This window comes from Miniopterus schreibersii (assembly GCF_964146895.1).
Source record: "Miniopterus schreibersii genome assembly, chromosome: 18".
Lineage (NCBI taxonomy): Eukaryota > Metazoa > Chordata > Mammalia > Chiroptera > Miniopteridae > Miniopterus > Miniopterus schreibersii.
The window spans coordinates 6373265-6398820 of record NC_138121.1 but is presented as its reverse complement, the minus strand read 5'-3'; the positions used below and the strand labels follow the sequence as shown (position 1 = coordinate 6398820).

Here is a 25556-nt window from a genome sequence, read left to right as displayed (position 1 = left end):
AAGTACACATGACTCTTCTAAAAACGGCACGAAAATGCCGTGTGCATCGGTTTAGCGCTTGCAGTGTTGCACCGCCCAACATTTAGTGACTGAGGAACAACAAACACTATGCCTCCAGATGCTGTGGGTTGGCTGGGCCCAGCATGGTCTTGGGGGGCCTCCGCTGGGCTGGCTGGGATGCCTGGAGCCTCAATCTGAATGCTTTCCCACCCTACAGGAGGCAAGTTCATTCACACAGCAGCTAAAGGGTTCCCTGCTGCAGGAAATTTAGAAAAAAAGCTGCAAATGTTCCCGAGACCAAAGCTTAGAATGCACGCGATGTCACTTCTGCTGCAGTGCATTGGTCAGAGCAAGTTCCCAGACGGGCTCAGAGTTGAGGAGGGGAAATGGACCCCATCTCTTAATGGAAGGAGCTGCATAGAATTCATGGCCATTTGCATGCCCCTTTCACGAACAGATTGGCAAAAAGAAAACAGTTTGATGGTGCTCTGGCCGGGGGATTCAGTTGGTTGGAGCGTTGTCCCCTACACCAAAAGGTTGCAGGTTCGAGCCCCAGTCGGGGCACGTGCAGGAGGCAACCGATCTATGTTTCTGTCTCACATCGGTGTTTCTCTCTCTCCCTGACTCTCTCTAAAATCAATAAAAATATATCCTTGGGTGAAGATTAAAACCAAAACCAAAAACCAAAAACCAAAACCCAAAACAAAGCAGTTTGATGGTGCTCGGAGTCAGCCAATCAGCGGGGAGACAGACGCGCCCCTTCGCCTTTGGTGGGCATCAGTTGGCACAACCCCAGGAGGGCCGTTTTGCAATCGCTCTCATAATCACAAATGTAGAAAAACCTTTGGACATGGCAAAACCACTTACCACTCGGGGAACTCGTTGCATGCATGAAATTGCAGCATAGTTTGTAATAGTAAGTGGCAGGAAAATACCTAACTGGACAAGGGGTACCCCTGCCCTATGGAGAAAAGTAAGAGGAAACCATATAATTCAGGTTACATTACTGTCAAGTGGAAAAATCTAGGGGCACACCAGAGTGTAGGGTCCACTGCGGTCTGTGTATAAAAGGGGGTACGTATGCCCTTATTTTCTTGTATGTGCATTAAATAGTGCCTATGATGTCCCCTTGTCTCCGGGTTTCCAACGAAGGGCAGGGAAACGTCCCTCACCTGCCTCCCTGTCCTTCACACTCTTTACCCCACAAGTCTCATGTTTGTGCAGATTGTGGCCTATTTACCCAGCCTGAGTTATCAGCCACCCTTTCAGGAGACGAATCTTCTAGTCACGAAGCACCAAGAGCCGCTCCCTCCTCCCCAAATCCAGACTCCAGATTGGGGGACCTGCTCTTTCTTCTTCCCACTTCCCCCCGACCCAGGGGTTCACCGGGAAAAAGGTGGGCCTTCTCCCCAGATGTCTCCCTGCCACAGCACCCCACCAGGAAAAGCCACCCCCAGGCTCTTATCTTTTCCCCTTAGGGTTGGCACCTTCCAAAGTAAGCTCCCTGACTGTACACACTGATTGGGGCCCCCGCCCTGGAGTCTGGGAAGCATGACAGGCCTGTGGAGTCACCTTGGACTGGTCCTTTCTCTTGCTTGAGATCTCTCCTCTGAGCCCAGGGGGGAGGCCTCCCCCTCCAGCTTAAAGGGCCTGCTGCTAGGTAGCGAGGATGACACAGGGCACCTACTGTTCCCAGCGCTCTACATACATCAACTCAATCCTCACAGCCCTTGGACGTGGGCCTCCTACTTGCCCTGTTTGACAAATGAGGAAACTGAGGCTCAGGTGGGTGAATGTTCCCCCAAGACATCCAGCTTGAAGCGGCAGAGCTGGACCTTGAACCCAGGCCATGTGGTTCCGAATCCTCATGCCCCTCTGGACTGTGTGTGGTTTCCTTAGAGCCTGAGCATCATTAGTACGAATCCCCCCCCCCCCCCCGGCATGTCTGGGTTCTTCCAGACACCCCATGTTCCAGCAACTGAAAGGGAAACTCCAGGTGAATGGAGGCCACCAGGATGCTTTCCTAGCAATCCTGTAGAGTTGTTACTGCTGCATGGCCTGGCTGATACTGACTGATGGGCAAATACTGTGAATATCCCTCCTGGGGTTAATGATAATGGCATTTAAGACTGTTGTAAGGAGCCAGTGAGTTAACGTCTCTTTGGAATGACAAGGCAAACTGTAAATAATAGTAGTAATAATAACTACAACAGAATTCATCTTCCTTCTTCGGCTTCACTGAGGAGCCTGGGGATTCTCCCACATGCCTCTTAGGACTCAGTTTCCCCATCCCCGTGCTCCCTAAGCCCCTCCCCTGCCAGGTGTCCCAGTGGGCCAGGATGGAAGGTGGGGCTGCTATCTCCCCAGCCTATTTGCTCTCCTTCCTCATGGGCTGCCACCCTGGCCAAGGACCTTGAATAAAAGGCCAGGGCACCCGTGTCCTGCTTCCTCCCCTACAGCCTGGATCATGCACCGGCTCCTCCCTGCTTTGGTGCTCCTTGGAGCGCTGGCTGCCCCAGCAGGTAGGCATATTGTGTGGGGTCCCTCCAAGAGCAAGGGTAGACCCACCATCACTTGGGTGGTGGGAATCGGGTTTCTGAGCCTGAGGCCCAGCTCCCTCCACTTCTGCTTTTTATCTCCCAGAGGCAGCTGAAGGGAGTGTTTGAGAGCATGGTTCTGGAGCCAGGCTGCCTGGGTTCAAATCCTGCCTCTGACACTTCTTAGCTGTGTGACCTTGGGCAAGCCACTTAACCTCTCTGTGCTTCAGTTTCCCCATCTATGAAATGAGGGTGATAATGATCCTGCCTCAGAGGGCTGTTGTGCGCATTCATTGAATTAATATGTTTGAGGAGCTTTTTAAGAGCTTAGAGCAGTATCAGGCCATACGTAGTCCTGTCTGAAGGGGAGCTCTCATTGATAGTCAGGAGTAATTATTATAATTCCTTTACTTTGCTTTCCTATCAGCCCTTTTGGTTCTAAATCTGTCACCATTGGCCCAGGCTGGGAATTAAACAGCCTAGAGCCCAGCTGGGATCTCACTGTGTGATCTCGGGTGAGACCCAGGCCATCTGGCTTCAGTTTCCTCCCCTCTAAGAAGGCGTGAGACAAGGGCCGCAGTTTTCAGACTGCTTCCTAGAGCCTTAGGCTTCTTAGAAGAGCCTCAGGGCTTCTCTGGGCGTCTAGAAGGCTGACTGGACAGAGGCGATGTTCCCCAGCCCAGCCTAAGGAGGGGAATCGCACTCACACCCGTTCCCATCTGGGCCTGGAGGGAGGTGTTGTTAGTGGAAAGAGCTTCGAGGGGAGAACTGGTGGGTTAGAGGGAGACCAGCAGCTGCAGCCTGTGATGCTGAGTCCCACCTCCAGGGCTCTGCCGGCCGGGTCACCCACCCGGAAGCCTTTTGCCCACCTCCAGGAAAATGTTCCTTGATCTCCCAGCATCTCTTCCCTCTCCCCAGCCCTTAGTCGTGTTCTTGGTCATGTGTGTATTTGTGTGTGTGTGTGTGAGTGTGTGTTCATTCTCTCTCCTCAAATCGCAGGCCCTGATCACTCCTCTCTCTCCACAGGGACCTCCAAGACGTGTCCAGCCTGCTCTCTGCTGGGAAAATGTAAAGAGATCACTTGTCCTCCCGCCAAGGACTCCTGCTTGTTCAGCCAGATGCAGCTGGGTGGGGACCACACAGGGCTGGGCGGAGAGGGTGGTTAAAGCGGGCGGGCAGGGGCTGGAGGGGAGAGGCATGGGCAAGCGACCCTGGCTCCAAACTGCCCCACAGCTCAGCTCAGTACCACTGGGGTGGGAGCAGGAGTGGTCTCAACCCCAGCTGAGGTCCCAGGTTGACCTCTGGGGATTTCTACAGAGAGGGCAGAGGTCTGGGAGGCCTTGGGGGTCTCTAATCTCCCCTCCTCAACCTCTATCCTTAGAAAATGGGACTCTCATCAAGAACGGGTCATGCGTGGCCCCTCAGGAATGTCCAGGTGGTGTCTACGCCCTGACCTATGCCCCCAACTCGAGTCTCAGCACAGCCTGTTGTGACAACTGCAGCGGGGTTGCACGACCAGGTTTGTCAACAGCCCGGTGGGGTGTCCTGGGAACTTGGCCTCAGTTTAAAGCTCTGCCTGGCTAATTGGAGCAAGGAAAACCTCAGTTTTCTCATCTGGAAAATGGGTGTGAACTGAGCTTGCAAAGGGTGCATCCACCACAAAGCTGGCATGTAGTAGGCACTCCATAAATTGTAGCTGTGCTTACTGAGATATTGGGGGGACTGGAGACAAGCCCCAGACTCTTAGTTCTCCTGAGGAGAGCAGCTCCCCTGAAGGCAAGTTGAGCAGAACAAGCAATGCTATGGGTGGTCACAGGCCCAGGAGGGGCAAGGCCAGTGAGGCCCCTGGGGAGCCCAATTTAAGGAAGTGCTCACTCTCACGTGCTGACTCTGCACTCCTGTGACCTTGACAGTGAGCCTCTCCTCTCTGGCCTCACTCTAGGCCTGGCCCTGAGTGGTGATAAAGATGACTCTTTGTGGCCTGGTAATTTCCCCAAGGAAGGAATTTGCATTTGGCTGAGGTAGCAATGGGGAGACCTGAGGCAGCTCCATACTCGGGGCTACAAGCCATCTTTTCAAACTACTGGGGTGTCCCACCTCCTAAACTGTGCTCCTCAACCAGAAACACAGTCAAGGCCCAGTCGAGCGGTGGGCATGCCATTCAGAATATAAAACATCAGTGTTGACTAAAACTGCTTTGAACAAAACTCTTATGAGTAAAGAAGGGTCAAAGGGACTGCCTCAAAATATTTTGAGTCATTGTCTTTTTTTTTGTAATCATCACCCAAGGATATGCTTTTCTTGATTTTAGAGAAAGAGGAAGAGGGAGGGACAGAGAGAGAAACATTGATGTGAGAGAGAAACATCATCAACCAGCTGCCTCCTGTATGTGCCCTGGGGATCGAACCCACAACCTGGGTATGTGCCCTGACCAGAATCACCCCTACAACCTTCCAGTGCACAGGATGACCCTCAGCCAACTGAGCCACCCCTCCAGGTCCCGAGTAACTGGCCTTTGCTAGTGGATCTATGGCAGCACAGTCCAGTAGAAATATGTTAGCCATAAGTGCAACGAAAGCTTTTCCAGTAGCCACATTAAAAAGTTACAAAGATCCCGGCCAGAGTGGCTCAGTTGGTTGAGCACGGTCCCCTTCGGGGAACATGCTCAGGTTGTGGGTTCGATCTCCCAGTTGGGGCCCGTCCGGAGGGCAGCTGATCGATGTTTCGCTCTCACGTCGATGTTCCTCTCTCTCCTTTCCTGTCTCTAAGCATGTCCTAGGGTGAAGATTAAAAGAAAATGGTACAAAGATACAAGCGAAATTAATTTTAATAATACATTTTATTTAATATAACATCCCTAAAATATTATTTCAGCACACATATAATCAATACAACATTATTAATGAGATATTTTCCATTCTTTTTTCAAACTAAGCCTCTACAGTGAGAGCATACCTTACACTCGCAGCACATCGCTAAAGGGACCAGCCACATTTCTAGTGCCCAACAGCCACATGTGGACAGTGGCCCTGTAGGAGCCAGCACCGTTCATAGTTGTGGTTCTTTTGTAGTCTGCTTTTCTATATTTGCCAATATTTCTATATAAACCCACATTAAAATGCTTCGTGACTTCAATTCAACTCATGAAACAGGTGCTCGAACAGCTTCCTCTTAAATGTCTCAGCTTTCTAAGAAAGCTCTGAAAATTAGTCAGATGGCAGGGAAGCCGGAAGCCACAGCCGCAGCCCATTATTTTGAAGAATACCACAATATCTTAAAACCTAAACCAGCAGGATCACCTTTAACCTCATGGCATTTGAGGTCTTTAAGGGAAGGCTTTTGTCTATGTGGTCAGTGCCGTGACCCCAGAACAGGGCCAGGTCCATAGTAGGTGCTCAAGAGATGCTTGTGGAATGAATGAAAGGACCCTTGGGATCCAGCACGAAGGTTCATTTAGGACAAGTGAACAGTGTGGGGCCAGCCCCACCCACGGCTCTGGTTGCTGCTCCTTGGAATAAGTCTTCAGGGGCCGGGAGATGACTGAGACCAGGCTGGTCCCACTTGGGAGGAAAATGTCTGGATTGTGGCAGGTGGAGGCAGCAAGAACAGAGGGCTGGTGGGGGAAAAGTTCCTCAGCACCCATCCCACTCTGACTATACCCACTCCCACCAGAGGAAGGGCCCGAAGCCCAGCCCAACGGGGTGAAGTGTCACTACTGTTCTGGAAAAGAGTCGGCCCCCTGTGACGCCCTTTCGGTCATGAACTGCACTGGACACCAGACTGTGTGCATCACCCTCAGAGGGACATGGAGTCGAGGTAAGGGCTCCCTTCAAGAGGCCATTTGCATGGTGAGTCTCCCTCCTACCTGCAGAAATAAGTGTAGCAGTTTATGTGCATGTGTGTTCTGGTTCTCTATCGCTATTTAACAAATCCTTTGCAAATGCAGTGGCTTAACACAAAAACAGCCATTTTATTAACTCTTATGGTTTCTGTGGGTTAGGGATTCATTAAGGACTCAACTGCACAGTTCTGGGCCTCTCACGTAGTTGCAGTCAGAAGGTGGCTGGAGCTGGAGCTTCAGGGCTGAGGGCAACCAGGGGCTTACTGAGCATCTCTGTCACACACGTAGACTCAGGCGCCTTCCCGTGTGGTTTCTCCACATTGGTTAGCTTGGGCTTCCTTACCCCATGGCTGCGATCATCTTTACATGGTGGCTGAAGGCTTCAAGAGCAAGTATCCCAGCAAACAAAGTGGCAGCTGCGTGGTCTTTGACAGCTTAGCCTTGGAAGTCACACCATGTCCCTTCTATCGTGCTTTATTGATTGAAACGGCCACAAAGGCCCACCCGGTTTCAAGCTGACCCTCACGTCTCGATGTTTCAAAGCATTTGCAGATGTATTTTGAAATCCTCACTACGTGTTTGCAAATGGTTGGAGCAGAGGCTTTTTGAACAAAAGGCTTAGAATAGATCCACACTGACGAGAGGATACACTAAGTGTGAAGCCAACACAGTGACAGAGAGAAGTGGCCTGCTCCTGCTCCCCACAGCGTGGTGGACTAGGTCCTTTGCAAGCTCTCCTTGCTCGGGACAGAGGCACACTGGGAGGGTGCGGAGGGGCGGCAGGGGTGGAGGGAGTGGTCCACCCTGGCTGGGAGGAGTATTTTATCACTGCCATTGTTTAGAAATGCTGGCACATGGTGATAATGAAAGGCAGGTTGACTTTTATTCAGCTTTATTATTCTTTTAAAATGCCTTACAGACAGTACGATTCCTTATAGCCTGCTCCCAGGACAGGTTGCTCCCCCTACCCATCTCCCTTGGTATGCCATTGTTTACAGATGAGCTGGATGCCATACAAAAATATTTCTCCATGCTTCTTGGGGCTTGTGGGAAGTTAGGGAAATTTCCAAGGGTCTTCAGACAAAATAAAAATGTTAACAGAAATCAGGATGAAAGCAGTGAGAAAACATGGAAAGGCACAGTGGCCCTGAGACGAAATGCTGGCCACAGTCTGCTTTGGATGCCGAGCTCTTAGGTTAGCAGCGTAGTTGGGGGGCTGGCCCTTAGACTCCCACATATGCCAGGAACCTTGGAAGGAGGCTGAAATGATCCCAGGTTGGTAGTACCTCCGGCTCTCAGTATAAGCCAAAGAAAGTCTTCTCCAGAGAAAAGCCACCAGGACTTCCCCAGATCAACACCGACCAAATATGAGCTCGCCACCAGAGCTCAGGAAATGCGCAAGGAAACAAGCCATCATAAGCGATGGCAGAGACGATGAACCACAGAGGTAGACCCACGAGGAACCCAACCATTGTGACGATCGGCTCCAGGACAGAACTGCAGGTGACAGAGTTGAAGGAATAAAGTCAGGGTCACGAAAATGAGTGGGCAACAAGAGCTGGTAAGGCGTGACCAGGCGTATCTGAAAGTGAATCCTCTAGAACTATCAAGAGAGACAGAGAGAGGCACCAAGGTGGGAGGCCCAGGCTCTGAGTCCCCCCTGAAGAGTCCTTCTGTTTCTGCAGGGGGTCCCCCAATCCTGAAAGGCTGTGCTACACCTGAGTTATGCAGCCTGCGCGTGAACAGCACCCTGGGCCCCGAAGCATCTGGATTTCATCTCAGGACCCCGCCTGAATGCAACTATGAGACCCCTCCCACCCAGCCAGGTGCTCTGACTTCCGAGGCCCTCCTCTCTCCGCCCTCCCTGGATCCCATTTGTCTTTCCCAATCCTGCATGTTCCCAGGGTATCCCTTCCCCCACTATGACGTTACCAAGGAGTGAAATTACTCATATGCACGAACTCATGCACACGTGTGCGCACACACACAGACACACACACCACCGGACACACCCAGAAGCAGAAAGCCCCACTGGCACATATCCACACATCCACAAACATCCACATTTATATCCTGGCACCCAAAACTGACCTACGGAGGAGCACACATTTCTAACCATGAACATCCTGTTGTGTAAATGAGATCAGAGATGTGAACTCGGTTTAAATAAGAAACCCGATGGTCTCTTCTTTGCTTCACTTTCTGGCTCTGTGAAAGAAGACATTTGCCAACAGTCTCCTCTCGGCTTAACGAAGAACACGGTCGATAAAAGAGAGAGGCTAATTGAGATAGTACTTACCAGGGCAACAGCTTTCTAAGCGAGACATCTGCACAGAACCGCAGACGTCCCGGAGGTGAGAAAGGGACGTTTCAGACCTGGGCAGGGCAGCGTTTCCTCAGGCCCAGGGAAGCACACAGGAGACGCTTTGTTCTCACTTTCGCTTCCTCAGATCCCCAGGTGCTAGGAGTTTTCCTTTTCAAAACCAAGCAGTGAATGAAATTACTGATCACAATGGGGGTGGGGGGGAGGTCAATTTGGAAGCTCAAAATTTACAAATGGAGAGGAGAAAGGGCAAAATAGGATTGCTAAACTGGAACACGGGCCACGGAATTTTTGCATATACAGTTCCTACCGACACATAACATCCATGCAGGGACACATCAGCTGTCAGATGCAGACATGACTGGGAAAGAGACAGGTACAAACATACGAACATACAAAAGCACAGAATGCCCACAGACACGCCGAAACACGCTAATATCCACAAATGTTCACATCTGTTCGCCAGTGTGTATATCCAAGCACCCCACGCCTTTCTCAAAACACAGACATACCCAGGCCCGTGTGCGTGCGCGCGCACACACACACACACACACACACTCACGCACAGGTTGTCCCCCAGCTGCTCAGCTTCCTCTCTCCCCAGATCCCCGTGCAACCAAGACCCACACCAAGGCTAAGGCCACCACCTGTTTCACCTGCTCGGACAGCCGCCAGTGCAGCTCTTTGTCCTGCCCAGAGGACAGGAGCTACTGCCTTCAGACAGCGGGCATCGTGGGTGAGTGTCCCTGGGGACAGGGCTGGGGGCGGGAGGCAGAGCGGGCCTGAGACACAGCAAGGGCCCTCCTTGCCCTCCCGAGTCTGCTGCCTTTATTGCAGTCACGGCAGCCTTTTCCCGGCCCTGGAGGACAGAAGCTGGTGGCAGGGAGGAAGTGAGTTTAAAATCTGATGCCACATTAGCCGGCGGCTTCTTGAGAGTTAAGCCCAGAACCGCACAGTGTCACGGCTGCCACAGTCTGTTGATCAGAACCAGTGACAAGGACAGCTCAGATTTATAGGGCGAGGAAAGAGATTCTGCCTCTGGATGCAGGAGTGGTAAAGTCACGTTGCAAAAAAAGCCCGTGGAATGGGAGACACGGTGTGACCGTCTTGATAGCTCCTGCAACGTTCTGGGCAGGGAGCCCCCTAAGCGCCCTGTCCATCTGCCCCAGGAAGGGAAACACTGGGCATTTCTGTAAGTGGGAAGAGGAGTTGAACTAGAAACCAGACTTTCTTTGGCATAAATTCCAAGACGCACAGAAATAGTATAAATAGGAATTCCAGCAGTATAAATAGAAACAGTAAGGATAGTGTACAAGCCTAGGCATTTCTGGGGTCCCAGAGTTTCTGGGTTTCTGGCTAAGGGCATGAGGTGCTCAAAGACAGGTTGGGGAGACATCACAGATCCAGAGCTACCTGTTCATTGGAACCCCAAGGGGAAAAGGCAAGGGGAAGGAAGTCTTTCTGAACTATATGTCCTGATGAACAATGACAGGCTTTATGTGTATCAGGGATGATCTCAGGCAGAGTAGATGCCAACAATGACACCCAGATGGATTGGGGGGCTCAGTTAAGTGGTAGCTCATGATCGCCCATCCTCACAAGTCTGTCCCCAAATCTCTCCAGCCTTAGGGGACCGTGGCTCTATTGCCTGGAGAAATGGTTCCTGCGTGGCGCCCAAGGACTGCAAATTTAACAGCTCCATCTCTGCCCTGACCTACAGCATTGGTTTGGGTTTCTGGGTCAACACCACCTGTTGCCAAGGCAACTGCCAGGAGCCCACTCTTCTAAGTATGCTGCCGCCAGAAAGCACTCAGATGGGTGGCTAAGGAGGTGGTGGGATGACGGGAGGAGAATTTGCCCTGGGTTGAAGCAGGCAGGCACTCCCCACCAGGCTGCCCTAAGGCACCCTGACCCAGCTCAGTGGGAAAGCCCGTTATACGAGCCCACAGAGGGCCCCGAGGGGGCCTGAGAGCCCTCCCGGCTGACCGCCACCCTCCCCCTACAGCAACTCTGCCGGCCTCACGCAGCCTGAGCAAGTTCCTGTGTCCTATATGTGCTGAAGGCCACCTGGGGCTCTGCAATTCCTCCTCCTACACGCGGTGTCCCAGTGGGGAGACCGAGTGCGTCCAGCTGGACCTGGTGTCTGAAGAAGGTAACACACGTGTGTGTGTGTGTGTGTGTGTGCGCGCGCGCACTGCTTTTGCATAAGGCATGCCTGAGCTGGGGGCCCACCTCTATCATGTGCTCTGTGCGGCCCAAGATCCGTGACTTCATCTCATTGAGCCTCACTCTTCTCTTCTGGTAAATGGGAGTGCTGGAAGCACACCTCACAGGGCTTTGTGAGGATGAAGTGAGTTCACGAGAGAGGCAACAAAGCAGAGGGCATAAAGCAGGACCGGGGCCAGGCTGCCAAGGGTCAAATCCCGAATCTACACCATTTATAAGCTGGGTGGTCTTGGGCAGGTGACTTTGCCTCTCTGTGTCTCAATTTCCCATCTGAGAAAGAGGAGAACAATAGTTTCTCTCATAAGACTGTTGTGAGAATTAAGATAACTTCTCGGTGAGTGCTGCCCAAAAGAAATATAATGTGAGCCACATGTATAATTTAAAATTTTCTAGTAGCGCATTAAGAAAGTACAAAGTAACAGATGAAATTAATTTAGTAATATATTTTATTTAACGCAGTATATCCAGCATTCGACCAATATAGGAAATGATAAACGAGATAAGCCTTCCGTTCATTCTTTCCTTCTGAGCCTTTGAAATCTGGTGTGGATTTTACACTCACAGCGCCTCTCAGTTCAAAGCAGCCATGTCTCAGGTGCTCAACAGCCATGTGGCCAGTGGCTACTGTACTGAACAGCTTAATTCTAGAACCTAGCAAGTGTGATATATGGCATTTCAACAAATCTAAGACGATATCTTTGGGGAGACAGGAAGTCAGCTCTACTCAGAGATGTCAGAATGTGTGTGTGGGGATGGGGGGGGCCTCTTGGAACTGATGAAATTCAATGGCAGTGGTCGTGACTGTTACGTGCGGGTAAGGCTTCAGTGAAATGGGCAGGCCGTCCATCGACATGGCTCGGGGCCTGGCGGTGCGGGGGAGCTGGGGTCTGTAGGCACAGTGTTGTGTGTGCCGCTGTGTGTGTGTGTGTGTGTTTCCTGGGCGGGCTGACATGTCAGTGGACCGGGTGCATGGGTGTGTTTGTGTTGATTGCGTGTGGGCCTCTGGGGGCGTGAGGGGAACTGCGTGTGACTCAGATGCGTGTGCGTGTGGGCACGTGTGGTGGCTGGGAGTGAGGGTGGCTGTGGGACAATGTCTCACAAACAGGGCTCTTTGAGGAAGTATATTCCAGTTCAGGGCAAAAGGAGACCAAGGCAGACAATGCTGTGAGGCTTACATTTCTTTGTAGCTTTTGTATTATGGAGAAGTTCAAAGATAAATAAAAAGGGGAACAGTTTAGTAAACCCCCATATACCCTTCACCCAACTCTGGTAATTATCCACTTGTGGCCAGTCCTGTTGCGTCCCCACCTTATTTTGAACACAAAGTCAGATATCCTGTCACTTCAACCATAAGGAACAGCCTGAAGTTGTGGCGAGGTGTTTTTTGTTGGTAAAATAAGACTTTTTCACTTCCCTGTCCTCCACCAAGTCCTCAATAAACTGGCTACATTTGTATACCTGTATTTATATGCAAATATGACACTAGATTATATTATGAGGCTCTGAAGAAGCATAGGAAATCACCGGGACGCTGTCCCCGAAGCTGGCTGGAGGTGTGTGAAACGAGTGGCCTCCCGGTGTCAGTTTTTATTAACATAGGACACAGGAAAAGAACAGCTGTCAAAAGAACAGCTGGGCAAAAATAATAACAAGGAAGGAGCAGCTGTGGCCAGGCCCCAGCGCCAGAGTTTCCCAAAAGGCCTGTATTCGAGGGCCTGCCACCCCCTCCGTGGCTCCCATCTGATGAGACCGTTTTCTCTGCCGAAGCCTCCGCAAGGCTCTGACCCGGCGAAACAGGCAGCTCTGAGGGGCTGGAGGGAATTTCAGGGTAATTTGCTTAGTCAGAGAAACCCCAGAGTCTGGGGTGGAGGATGCGGGGCTGGTGCCAGTGGTGCCGCGCGTCCCCGCGTCCCCATGTCCCCATCTCCCCCGTCTCTGTCTCTGCAGGTGGCCTGAACATGACCGTGCGTGGCTGCGGCTCTCGTGACCTGTGCAGCGCCCCGGCCGGGACAGGGGGGCTCTGGGGGCTCCCCGGCTACCGGCTGGCCCGGGGGCCCGACTGCAGCTCCAGCCAGCGCGCTGTCCTCGGCTCCCACTGCCACTCGGGAGCAGCACCTGGCCTCCGCCTCGCCCCGCCGGTGCTGGTGGCCGCGCTGGTCACCCTGGCACTCTCCTGAGCAATCCCGCCTGGCCACCCTTCACCCGGGAGCCCCCCCCCCTTGTTCTGCTCACCGCTAGATGGTGCCCCGGCTCCCCTTTATTCGGGCACTCCCGGGGGCCTGGAAGCTTCTGGTGAGAAAGTCGAGAAGGGGTGAGCCCCCTCCCTCAGGCTAGGGCTTCCCCAGGGCTAGCCTTCCTCACACCAGGGCCCCAAAGGCTATCCCTCCTCCCTCAGACTAGGCCCTTTTTCTCCTTCAGATTAAAGACACCTCTACGGCTACACTGCCACGTGGGAGGGTTTCAAAGACTAGGCCGCCTTCCCCCAGGGCGGGCATCCCCGCCACCAGGCTGCTCCTGCAGACCAGGGCTGTGTTTCCTCCCCAGCACTGGGAAACAATTCCTCCTCCTGTCCCCCTCTTTAGGGTCTAGCAAAGTCCTGGGCAGTCAAGGTGGGGCTTGAGGATCAAATACACCCCCTTCTCAGGTTTTTACAGCAACCCTCTCCACCCCCACTACGGCCCCCCTTCTGTCTGGACTCAGTCTCCCCGCTGTCGCTAGATCTGAATGAATCTTGTCGCACAAGCTGAGTGGCTGGCGTTTCCTTTTTTAGCGGCTTCTGCCTCAAACAGGCCCTGCGGTGGTCTACTCTCTCCTCTGGGGCCAAGAGAGGCTGGGGATTCTGGGACCCGAGGGCACCTGCAGATGACAGTGTCTGGGAGCCAGGGTGGGCATAAGATCGAATGCTCCATCTGGCGTGAGTGTCACATTAGAGCCAGCACTGGACCCAAAGGATTGAGCGGAGAGGTAAGGCCAGGAAGCTCACAGGAGACGGAAGGCAGGGAACCACTCAGCTGAAAGTAATGGAAAATCCAAGTAAGAGAACTGAAACAATTCAGCGCCCACTGGACAGGTATTTATTGATCGCCTTTATCGATCAAGCACGGTTCTAGACACTGGGGTACATAGTAAAAAATTCTCTGCTCTCAGGAAATTATGTTTCAGTGTTAGAGAAAGATAATAAATGTCACATATCATAGGCCAGATGGTGATACATGCTGTGGAGAAAGTGCAGGGAAGAGGAACGGGGAGTGCTGGGACAGGGCTGCACTTTATGTGGGGGTGTTAGGAAAATGACATCTGAATAAAGACCTGAAGGGGTGAGGGAGAGGGCCATGCGGGTGGCTGGGGCAGGGGTGGGCGCATTCCAGGCAGAGGGGACTGCAAGCAAAGGCCGGAGGCACCAGCAGTAAAGACTGGCTGATATTGGACAGCAAACCACAGAGAATGGAGGTAGGGGGCTCGGGCCATTCACGGAGCAGCTCACAGGAGTCATCCACCACCTGCCTGCTGCTCTGCCCTCCTCAGCACGCTGGTGGCCATAGTTCCAGCACCGTGACCTCGTGCAACCATATGTGGATCTGGAAGAGGTGGCCTACAGCCCTCGTCTTCCCACAAACCCACCCCCTAGCAGACTACTTCCCTCATGGCCCACTGCCCAGAACTGGGCCGGCCAGTCCCTGGCAAGGTAATGGATTGTCCCGACTGACTTCCTCTAATCAAGATTCAGTCCCTGGGGCTGAGAGAGGCCCAGCCTCTCAGAAAGCACATGGCTGCCTCAGATTCTCAACAAAACGGGGTCCTATAAGCAAAGAAGAAGGGGGATTAATGGGGATCAGTTAGGACAAGGAAAAGCATCTTAGGTGTTTCAACAGAAGGAATTTCATACAGGGAATGGCCTACACTTTTTGGAAGGGCTAGGAGAGAAAAGGGGGGAGGAGGGGAGCTGAAGAGAAAGAAAGGGGGGCCTTACAGTTCCCTGGGCTTTGTAAAAAATCACCTCAACGCTTGGTGGCACAAAACGACCCAAGAAGAAGAACTTGGTTCCTGCTGATAGAATTGATGGAAGAGTTCATACGGGCACAAAAATCAGAATAGTGCACATGGAGCATTCCTTACAAGTAAACAGTAGCCTTTACTATTGTCATTGGGGCAAAGTGCCTTTTGGATCACGCAGTCAGGATATGTGGTCAACCCTAAAAGCCCCTTTCTGCTACCTGGCCAGGCCTCTGTCTGGAGGATGTCTGCCCTAAGGTGAGGGTGCAGAGGAGCCTGGGTGGCCATGGAGGGGGTGGGAAAAGGCAGCAGCTGTTTCTGTGATACTGGAACTCCAGGGAAATGGCCAGGATATGATCCTTCCTGGCTAAGTGGGCAGGTGCTCAGGAAATGCCGGCAGAGGAAATTGGATTTAATGACTCTTCCTGGAGTCTGCAGGAAGAGAAAGGGATTTTGGAGGTGGGGTGAAGCTAACTTGGGCAGAAATTTTAATTTTATTGTACATTTCTAATTTTCTGTAAGGGCAGAAAGTGTGAGCACACTTGTCTCAGGAACAGAGTCCCCAGATGGAGGAGAGACAGGGGGTGGGATGCTGAGCAGAGCCAAGTCCTCAGACACGAGGACTTTGTCCTGGACATGGAGACTACATCAAGGTTTGAACAAGTTTTGGTATTAGAAAGATTTCTCTCTGGATCCCTTGTTGGGGACTGAGGGTCCAGTGTAACTGACTGGTGACTCCATGAGCAGCTGCGGGGTGGGGACCTTGTCCCACAGTGAGACCCCACCCCCTGACATCACTGTCACATTATTGCATGAGGGCTGGTTGACCAATAAGCTGCTGCTTGCTATTATGGGTCCTAGCAACCAGGCCTGACCTTGAGCTAACAGGGGAGGAGACCCCACCAGTGGGAGAGTGTGAGGGGAGAGGGAGAGCCTACAGGGCAGGTGAGCATCCTGAGGGAAGGGTTCTCCAGCTAGGCCCTGTGGGTGCGGCTTCCACCCCCAACCCCAGCACCCTGGGCCCTAACTCCACCCCAAGGCCATGGATCTGCCTGCCCCTTGCTGCTGGGACCTGTCCCAGGCTCCCAGGCTCCACACCCTGAGATAGGGGAGGGGGACAGGGTGAGGGAGGAAGTGGACATAGCACAGGGAAAATAGCCCAACTGGGGTGGGGGTCAGTCCTGGCAGGAACAATGCAATAAGGACACGTTTCTGTGGGGCTGGGGGGTTGGAGGTGGAGACAGGGGCATCCAAGGAGACAAGGGGGAGGTAAAGGCGTGTGCCTGAAGGCAGAGCAGCTCTTCAGAGGGGGAAGGAGCCAGGGACCTGGGTTTGAGTTGTGGTGGTGACTCTGAACATAGACATCACTTGTCTGGTCTGAGCCTCCATCCCTGTCTGTCTGATGGAGACAGTGACCCTGGACATGGTTGTCTCTCTCAAGGTTCTCTGAAGAATCTTAGTCAATGAGGAAGTGTATTTTAGAGGCGATGGACCAGAAGAGAGTGTGACTGGGAAGAGGGAGGGCCAGGGAAGCTCCCAGGTAAGGACACGGGCACTTAGGAGAGACCATATGATGGGCTCCAGGGCGTGGGAGGGGACTCGGCCTGGCAAGACCAGCCACAGCAGGGCTGGGTGTTCCATGAGGGGGATCCCCGGTGTCTGAGCTCTTCCCCGTCAGGCCTCTTCCACCAGCTGAACCTAAGAACGTCCTCACAGCTGGCCTAGGGATAGACACGTGGGGTTCATGAGCGTCAGCAGCTGTGCGAGGCAGGCAGGGTTCCCCTCCATGGTGCAGATACAGCAGCTGAGGCCCAGAGAGAGCAGGGACTTGCTCAAAATCACACAGCTAGAAATATTAATAATGACAATGATAATGCTGCTGCTGGTGCTAACACTGAAGCTCTAACCGCTGAGCCACACCGGCCAGGGCAAGTTTGCTATTATGATAGTTACCTTCATCCTACAGACAAGAAAAGTGAGGCAGAAAGTTAAGTAACTTGCCCCAAATCCACTCAGCAAGTATGCGGCAGAGCCAGGATCCGATCCCAGGTATGGGGGTCCTTCGCCCTCACTTCACGCTGCTTGCGGTGGCAGAAGGGCAGCCACTGTCCTTGATTGAACCCAGGAGCTGGGTTTAAGCCCATTCCTTGGCAGGCCTGGCTACATAATTTACGGGCCCAGCACAAATGAAAAATGCAGGGCCCCTGGTTCAAATGCTGAGAATTTCAATCAGTGTCAGCAGAAAAGCATTAAGCTAAGAGCTGGGCCTTCTAGGTGGGGGGCCTTATGAGACTGCACAGCTGTGACCTACAGCTGCTCACAAAATGTCCCATTTCTGGAGTATCCCAAAGACTCCTCAGTGCCTTGGGAGGCAGGTCAGTCATTATGTCTGGAACCCAGAGAAGCAAACAAGCTCAGAGAGGTGCCTCGTTTGGCCCCAGAGCACACAGAAAGTTAGTGGTAGAGGTGGGATGTGAACCTGGGCCTGCCAGACTCCAAAGCGCCCTGTTCAAAATGCCCACCCCCGCACATGTTTGAGAAGGAGAGGGCTGGGGAGTGCCAGAGGGACTTCCTTCAGTCCTTGGTGTCTCTCTCTCCCTGTCCCTCCCAAGGCCCAGGAGGCGTGAAAGGCTCCCTTCTCTCCCCAGACACCGAGGACCTCTGGTCCTGTGACTCTCCCATCCCCAGCGCCCTCTGAGCCGCTGGTCACCATGGCTGCTTCAAAGGGCTCCGGAGAGGAGGAAACCACCATCCTCATGGCCAAAGAAGAGCTGGAGGCCCTGCGCACGGCCTTCGAGTCGGGGGACCTCCCGCAGGCCGCCTCTCGCCTCCGGGAGCTGCTGGCCTCCTCCGAGACCACCCGCCTGGAGGTGGGTGTCACAGGCGAGTCGGGCGCAGGCAAGTCGTCGCTCATCAACGCCCTTCGTGGCCTGGGGGCTGAGGACCCCGGTGCGGCTCTCACGGGCGTTGTGGAGACCACAATGCAACCCTCGTCCTACCCGCACCCGCAGTTTCCCGACGTGACCCTGTGGGACCTGCCCGGGGCCGGCTGTCCCGGCTGCCCCGCTGACAAGTACCTGAAGCAGGTGGACTTCGGCCGCTACGACTTCTTCCTGCTGGTCTCGCCCCGCCGCTGCGGGGCCGTGGAGACCCGCCTGGCCTCCGAGATCCTGCGCCAGGGCAAGAAGTTCTACTTCGTGCGCACCAAGGTAGACGAGGACCTGGCGGCCACCCGCAGCCAGCGGCCCTCGGGCTTCAGCGAGTCCATGGTCCTGCAGGACATCCGCAGCCACTGCGCCGAGCGGCTGCGGGCGGCCGGGGTGCCCGACCCTCGCATCTTCCTCGTGTCCAACCTCTGGCCCAGCCGCTACGACTTCCCGCTGCTCCTGTCCACCTGGGAGCACGACCTGCCGGCGCACCAGCGCCACGCCGGCCTGCTGTCGCTGCCCGACATCTCGCTGGAGGCCCTGCAGAGGAAGAAGGACATGCTCCAGGGGCAGGTGCTCAAGACGGCCCTGGTGTCCGGCGTGATCCAGGCGCTGCCGGTGCCCGGGCTGGCGGCTGCCTACGACGACGCCCTGCTCATCCGCTCGCTGCGCGGCTACCACCGCAGCTTTGGCCTGGACGACGACTCGCTGGCCAAGCTGGCCGAGCAGGTGGGCAAACAGGCAGGCGACCTGCGCTCGGTCATCCGCTCCCCGCTGGCCAACGAGGTCTCCCCCGAGACGGTCCTGCGGCTCTACTCGCAGTCGTCCGACGGCGCCATGCGGGTGGCCCGGGCCTTCGAGAAGGGCATCCCCGTGTTCGGGACGCTGGTGGCCGGTGGCATCAGCTTCGGCACTGTCTACACCATGCTCCAGGGCTGCCTCAACGAGATGGCGGAGGACGCCCAGCGGGTCCGCATCAAGGCCCTGGAGGAGGAGGAGTCCGAGCCTGAGGCCAGCCTGGAGGCAGCCGGGGACAGCAGCGTGGAGAAGCGGGGGGCCGGGGAGGGAGGCAGCGAGGAAGCCCCGCTGTCCACCCGCCGCAAGCTCGGCCTCCTCCTCAAGTACATCCTCGACAGCTGGAAGAAGCGCGACCTGGAAGAGAAATAGAAGCGCGTCCTCCCGCCTCCCCCACAAACGAAGCCTTAACAAAGCCAACCAACCACAGGAGGGGCCAGTGTGGTGACTGGGGCGCGGCTGCTGAGGGCCGGGGGGAGGGCTCCCAGGGAGTGACAAGGGCAGGCCACCTTGGGGGGGGTAGAGGAGGCAGGTGGGCTCAAGTGAAAGAGGGATTCACTGAACTAAGTGGCCAAGAGGGATTTGGGGGGCAGCAGGGCAGCCCAGCCTGGATGCCAGACAAGAGCCAACTGTCAACCTTTGTGGGTGGCTGAGCGGGGGTCAGGGCCTGCTAAGGCACTTATTTTAGTTGCAATGTCATATCCCTCTCTGAGAACCCCACGTCCTCAAGGCCTCCTCTGGAGGGGAAAGGGGCAGCCAATCGGTGCCCAGGATCAGCACAATGGTGCCTAGCAACTGGGCTAAACAGGCGGCCGGTGGGCAGATGAGCGGATGGGCATCCTGGGCCAGCCCCGCTGCCTGTGAGTGATGGTGGGCTGGGTGGGCGGAGGGGAGCCACTCGTCTCCTGGGCTGGCCTCCGTGAGGAGGTGGTGAGGGTGGGCAGGCCATTTCTCTGAGCATCAAAGGAGAGAGGAGGCAGAGGGCACAACTGCGCCACCTAGAACGGTCGTTTCAGAAAGATGGCAAGTGTGTCTGAGTGTGACTGTGTGTGGCAATCCGATGCTGGCGTGTGTGACTGGGGGGCACCCTGGTGAGTCTCATGATTTTGACGCTGTGGGTCTAAGTTGAGTGTAGCTTGCTGAGACCGGAGTTTCCTGTGTCTGCACGGGTGTGTGTGTGTGTGTGTGTGTGTGTGTGTGTGTGTGTGTGTGTGTGTGTGTGTGTGTGAATGCTGGGATTGTGCTGAAAGGCCGTGGGTCTGAGAGTGATGGCAACTGCATTGGGATCTGAAAGCTGCACGTGGCTGTGAGTGATGGAACATGCAACACATTGGGTGCGCATACCTGTGTCTGGACCAGGTGGCCCAGTGAAACCAAACTCTTTGGCTGATTCAAGGACCACATGTTTAAAAAATTCAAGAACTACCAGACTGGGGGGGCGGTTCTGGACAGGATGGGTTGCCCGGGGCTTCTGTGGGCTTGGACAGGGGTCAAGGAAGGTCAGACTTAGGGGTAGAGAAGGGTGAGTTCCCAGGAATTCACAGAAGGCTCTGGAAGCTGTGTACAAGGCCGGCAGCAAAGTCAGGACTGTGATGCACGGAGGTGGCCTCACCCCCAGGTGCTCACAAATATACCCTGTGGCTTTTCCAGAACCTGGTGATGGTTCTCACCTCATTTGGGGGCCTCAGATTACCCCTGACCCTAGGAAACAGCTCCCGACTCAGAGGGTCCACTTTTACCTGGACGATGAAAGGGGGGTGCTGATTCTCTTGGCCGAAGAGCTCTCTGCTTTGCAGAAGAATTCCTCTCCTCCTGGAAGCCTCCCCATTCATTGGCTCTGCCAGGACTACTGGGATTCACATGGGCCCTTCTGTACCAAAAGGGGTGTGGGGACCATGGTAGGGGAATCCCAGACTCCAGATGCACAAGGCAGATGGTCCTTTCCAAATCCATTCTCAAAGCACAGCCACATCCTGACACCTGGGGGCCCTCAGACATCACCCTAAACACGGGACTCACCGGCCACTAGTGGCTGGGATGGAAGGCTGGGCACAAGTACCCAGTGCTCTCACCACACTGGGCCCAAGGTTCAGAGAGACTGAATGGGTTACTTTTGTCTCCAACTGGTCACCATGGCTGGCGCTTCTGCCTTCATCTCTCCATTCCCCATCTGCCATCTCAACCCCCTTAGCCCCTGTTCCAGCTCAGGCCTCGCCTCTCCACCCAGCTCCTGCCCCAGCCCCTTCCTTGCCTCATCTCCCAGGCTCTAGTCTCATTCCCCATAAGGCCACAGAAGGACACTAATGTCCACAGCAGACCTCTCCCTCCCCTGCTCAAACCCTTTCCATGGCCACCCACAGATAAAGCTCAAGCTCAGCCTGATGTTCCAGGCGCCTCCCAAGCTGGCCCCTGCCTGAACCTCGTCAACAGTAAGACCCCGGGTCTTCCTGAAACAGCAGAGCTGGGAGGGCTCTGAGGAGTCATCTCTCCATTCCACAGGTGAGGAAGCTGACGCCCCACCCCTCGCAGGTGGAGGAAATAAAGACAGCAGAGGGGACATGACTTGCTCAGCGTCACCCAGTAAGTCCCTGGCATGGCAGGGACTAGACACAGTCATGCAGTCCCACATGTCAGCCCTGGCAGTCCGTCCATCCCACGAGTGAGGACTTGGAGACCCAGAGGCAGGATGGGGGGTGCCTGGGTGCACGCTGTGGTTGCTGAGCAGACAGGTACTCAGAAGCCAGGCAGTGGGGTGGGCAATGTTCCCACCAATGCACCAGATCCCTTGGGTCTCTTTTCCTGGTGTTGGAACTGCAGCACCCAAAGAGGTCCTGGCACATAATGGGTGCTGAATTGTGGAAGGATGGGGGGTTTGCATGACAAAAGGATCAGACAGAAACACAAGGGGGGAAAAAAGCACCAAAGGGAGCTGGTCCATGACTGTAAAGTATTTGGCAAGGGACTTTGACCTCCCTGAGCCTGTTTCCTACTCTGTAAAAGGGGGACTTCATTAAATGATGCATGTGGTTAGAACAGTGGCCAGCCCAGAGTAAACATTAAATAAACTATTAGCAATGATGAGGGTTCCAGCTCTTAGTCACTGACCTATATTGTTGATCAAAGTGCCTGGTGCAGGGTTCATGCCCCTAAAAGTTATTTAAGAATTGTAATTCTAGGATCAGAAGAACACAGTCCCATTCCCACCCCCCACGCACTAGCTGGAGGCCTTTGGGCAAGTGATCTCTCCTCTCACTGCCTAATGTGGAGAGTAAGGGGATCGAGCTCCTCCTCTGGCTCTTGGGGATTTTATGAGATACTCCAGCAGCAATGCGGGACAGCGATGAATGAATGTTAACTAAAATAAAGCATTTAGCACTGGGCCTGGCATATTGTTCCACTCAGTACTGTTACTGGCGATGCTGCCAATGCCTTGGGCTTGCTGAGGGCTGGAGAGAAGAGAGGGCGACTCGGTGAAAACACTCCCTTACCTGTCCTGCCAAAGGTCATCAAGTCCCAAAGACGTGGAACTGAGGGTCAGGGAGCCCATGGCAAGCCCAATCTTCCAGTCAGGCCTCAGCCAGTCCAAGATACTGGAGCTATCCAAGGACACCGGGGCTCTGAAGGAGGCCTTTGAGGAGGGGAGCCTGCCAGCAGTGGCCGCCAAGTTGCAGGCCACGCTTCAATCGCTGGAGAACATCAGGCTGGACATCGGCATAACCGGGGGAACAGGCTCAGGCAAGTCGACCTTTGTCAACGCCATCCGGGGGCTGGGAGATGAGGACCCGAACTCAGCCTGCACGGGCGTGGTAGAAATGACCGTGGATCCCACGCCGTTCCCACACCCCAAGTACCCCAACATCATCATCTGGGACCTGCCCGGCATAGGCGCACCCACCTTCCAGGCTGATAAATACCTCCAGCGGGTGCTGGTGGACCGTTACGACTTTTTCATCATCATCACCTCCGAGAGCTTTACTGCCAACCATGCCCAGCTGGCCCACAGGCTCCTACAGCAGGGCAAGGACTTCTACTTCATCCGCTCCAAGGTGGACGTGGACGTGGCCGCCTCGCGCAGCCGCCGCCCCAGAACCTTCTCCGAGGAGAGCGTGATCAGCCAGATCCGGGACGACTGTTGGCAGCGGCTGCAAGGTGAGGTGCCCGCTCCGGGGGGCCTGGGGAGGGTGGGTTTTTGTGTGTGTTTTTTAAAAAATATATCTTTATTGATTTCAGAGAGAGAACAGGAGAGGGAGAGAGAGAGATAGAAACATCAATGATGAGAGAGTCATTGATCAGCCCACAACCCGGGCATGTGCCCTGACCGGGAATCGAACCCCGATTGCCTGGATCCTAGGTCAACGCTCAACTGCTGAGCCACGCCTGGCCAGGCGAGGGTGGGTTTTTGAGGGATTGCCTGGCCCTTCCCCTTCTTCTTCCAGCTGAGGTCCAGAGTGGGGAAAAGGGTCACCTAAGGTCACACCTTGAGGCTGAACCGGGCCTGCAGTGGAATGCTGCCAGCCGTGCTGTGTGCTGGTCGCAGCCCATCAATAGCCAACACTGTGGCTGACCAGCCCCCTGGTTCTCATGATGATGGCAGGATGCTTGCTCCTCAGCAACAGCCATCAGGAAACCTTGAAAGGATGCAGGTCTATTAACCCACAGCACCTGGAATTTCACAGCACACCTAGGGCCATACAGCGAGGTCGAGGGGAGATCAGGGGCCTGGGGTTGCTGCTTTTATTAGAATTGAGGGTGGGGGCCTAGGGTTCTGGGGTTACTCTTCGTTGGTGAATTTAAAGTATAATAGCAGGAATTTAAAGTGCAGGAAGAGAAAACAAGTAGCCCAAATGGTAGGTATTGAAATCAACCAAACTCTCTAAAACAAAGGAGCCTCTGTGGGGAGAGGTGGCTTGGCTCTTGGGGCCAGCTTATTATTCGAGATCTCTCTTTGAAATGGATGCCTCCACAATCAAAGCATAAGTCAGGCCTTACACTACATTTCCTGAGTTGACACTTGTCAGTCACAGGTGACAGAGACCTAATCACTTGCATTAAGAAATAAAAAAAGTATATTGGCTTGTGTACTGGTTATCAAGGCAGAAAGCAGTGCAAATGCTACGCGCCCATGCGGTTGCTGGCCCCTATTGCTGATGGCACCCAACCTTTACTGAGGGCTCAGCACAAGCCACACACCATTTTCATGAACTCAGTTCACCACCACAACATCCCTAGGAAGTAGGGACTATGATCACCTTTATTTTACAGACCAGAGAGGTTTGGTAACTTGCTCAAGGCCACACGGGTAGCAAGGCTCCTATCTGAACTCAGGCAGCCCAGCTCCACGGCCCATACTCTTAAGCCACGGGCTGTGCAGACTCATGGCAAGTGCTTGAGCCCAGGCAGCTGTTGGAACACCATAGCTGCCCTGGTGCGGAGACCACTGAACGGTGCTCTTGTCTCCTGCAGCGGAGGGCCTGGAAGACCCCAAGGTCTTCCTGCTCTCCTTGTTTGAGTTGGGCAAGTATGACTTTGGCCTGCTGGAGGAGTCGGTGGTGAATGAAGTAGAGAGCCACAAGCGGCATGCACTCCTGATGGCCCTGCCCAACCTCTCAAAGTCCATCCTAGAGAAGAAGGCGGCCTCACTGCGGCAGCACATCTGGTTGGAGGCCACGGTGGCCTGTGGCATCAACCCAAGTCCTGTGCCGGGAGTACAGGATGTGGCGTGCGACCTCTACCGGCTCATCCAGTCCCTGGAAGGCTACCGCCGCAGCTTCGGCCTGGAGGAGGACTCCCTCATGAAGCTGGCTGAGCAGACGGGCCAGCCCCTGCACAGATTCCTAGAGGAAGTACACATCCCGAAGACCAAGGTCACCAAGGAGCTGGTGGTGGACCTGCTGGGCCAGGCCTCCAGGGATGCCTCTGCTTTCACCCAGGAGCTCCTCAACGTGCCTGTTCTGGGCGCCCTGGCCACCTGTGGCATCTCCTTCGCCACCATCTACCAGATGCTCCGCCTGTTCCTGGACATGGCGGTTGAGGATGCCCAGAGCGTGCTGATGCAGACCTTCCTCAGCCACTCCAACCACAAGCTCTCAGATAATTCCAATCAGTAGCCACAGCCTCCAGCCCACGCTGGCTGGAGGTGGAAGCGGAGGGCTGGGAGGAAACAGGCTCTGTGTCCCCAGGCTGGGCGTATGGGGGATGGGAAGAAAATCAAGGTCTGCCTCTCCTGACCAGCCCGTGTGCTGTCTCACTTCTGCGCCGAGTCTTATGCCCTCTTGGGCCATGGCCCCCACCTCCCTCACTCTGGCAACCCTTCCCCGATCAACCAGCTGTCCACCTGGGAAGCAGGGAGGGGAGGGGCTTCGGGCCAAGAACTCAGCTGTCTACCTAGAGGCGGCCACCAGTGTCTGTGCAGGTGGGGTGGTGGGGCAGGGGTGCAGAAGCATTTCTGTAAGAGGGCAGCAAATGTCACAGGTCTGAAGGGCCCTGGGGGTCGTCAAGGGAGGTTTCTGCTTAAGGTCTCAGTTGGCCAGTGGCAGGGCCAGAGCCTGCCCTGGGTCTCACACCTCCCAGACTCCCGCCTCTGGCCAGACCTGACCTGGCCTCCGAGTGCTTTCTTTGCTGCCCCACACCCTTCAGTTGTGTGTTTTCCTTGACAGGCTCTAGATCCCCATGACATGGACACCAGGACTCTATGGGTCTGCCCAAGGATAGGGGAAGCCAGGGAGACAGAGAAGTGGCACAGGGCAGTGGTAGACAGATGAGACTAGCTGGACAGACTGGAACCAACTGCTTTATGGGAGGGGGGAGCGGCACGATCTGACAGGACTAACCTGGGATGGGTGTGATGGCCAGACTAGTTCAGAGACATACTTTGGGAAACACTAAGATTATGCACTGTATTTAAGCAGATGAGA

General features: G+C 54.5%; 2 protein-coding genes and 1 pseudogene across 3 annotated transcripts; all 3 read left to right on the top strand.

The window, feature by feature from the left end:
* Window positions 1-2467: 2467 nt before the first annotated feature.
* LOC308548021 (uncharacterized protein) lies at window positions 2468-13667 on the top strand (the record flags this gene model as incomplete). Its single annotated transcript, XM_081119037.1, has 9 exons — window positions 2468-2522; window positions 3564-3665; window positions 3919-4056; window positions 6210-6353; window positions 8064-8204; window positions 9306-9437; window positions 10325-10489; window positions 10707-10853; window positions 12875-13667. 9 exons carry the CDS (start codon window positions 2468-2470, stop codon window positions 13102-13104), a joined length of 1254 nt encoding a protein of 417 aa, XP_080975163.1. The 3' UTR covers window positions 13105-13667.
* A 3964-nt stretch (window positions 13668-17631) lies between these two features.
* Window positions 17632-19014, top strand: IRGC (immunity related GTPase cinema; the record flags this gene model as incomplete). Its single annotated transcript, XM_081119586.1, has 1 exon — window positions 17632-19014. One exon carries the CDS (start codon window positions 17632-17634, stop codon window positions 19012-19014), a length of 1383 nt encoding a protein of 460 aa, XP_080975712.1.
* A 3173-nt stretch (window positions 19015-22187) lies between these two features.
* LOC308548020 (interferon-inducible GTPase 5 pseudogene) lies at window positions 22188-24749 on the top strand (annotated as a pseudogene). Its single transcript has 2 exons — window positions 22188-22791; window positions 24106-24749. The product of its transcript is annotated as an interferon-inducible GTPase 5 pseudogene (transcript).
* Window positions 24750-25556: the final 807 nt, after the last annotated feature.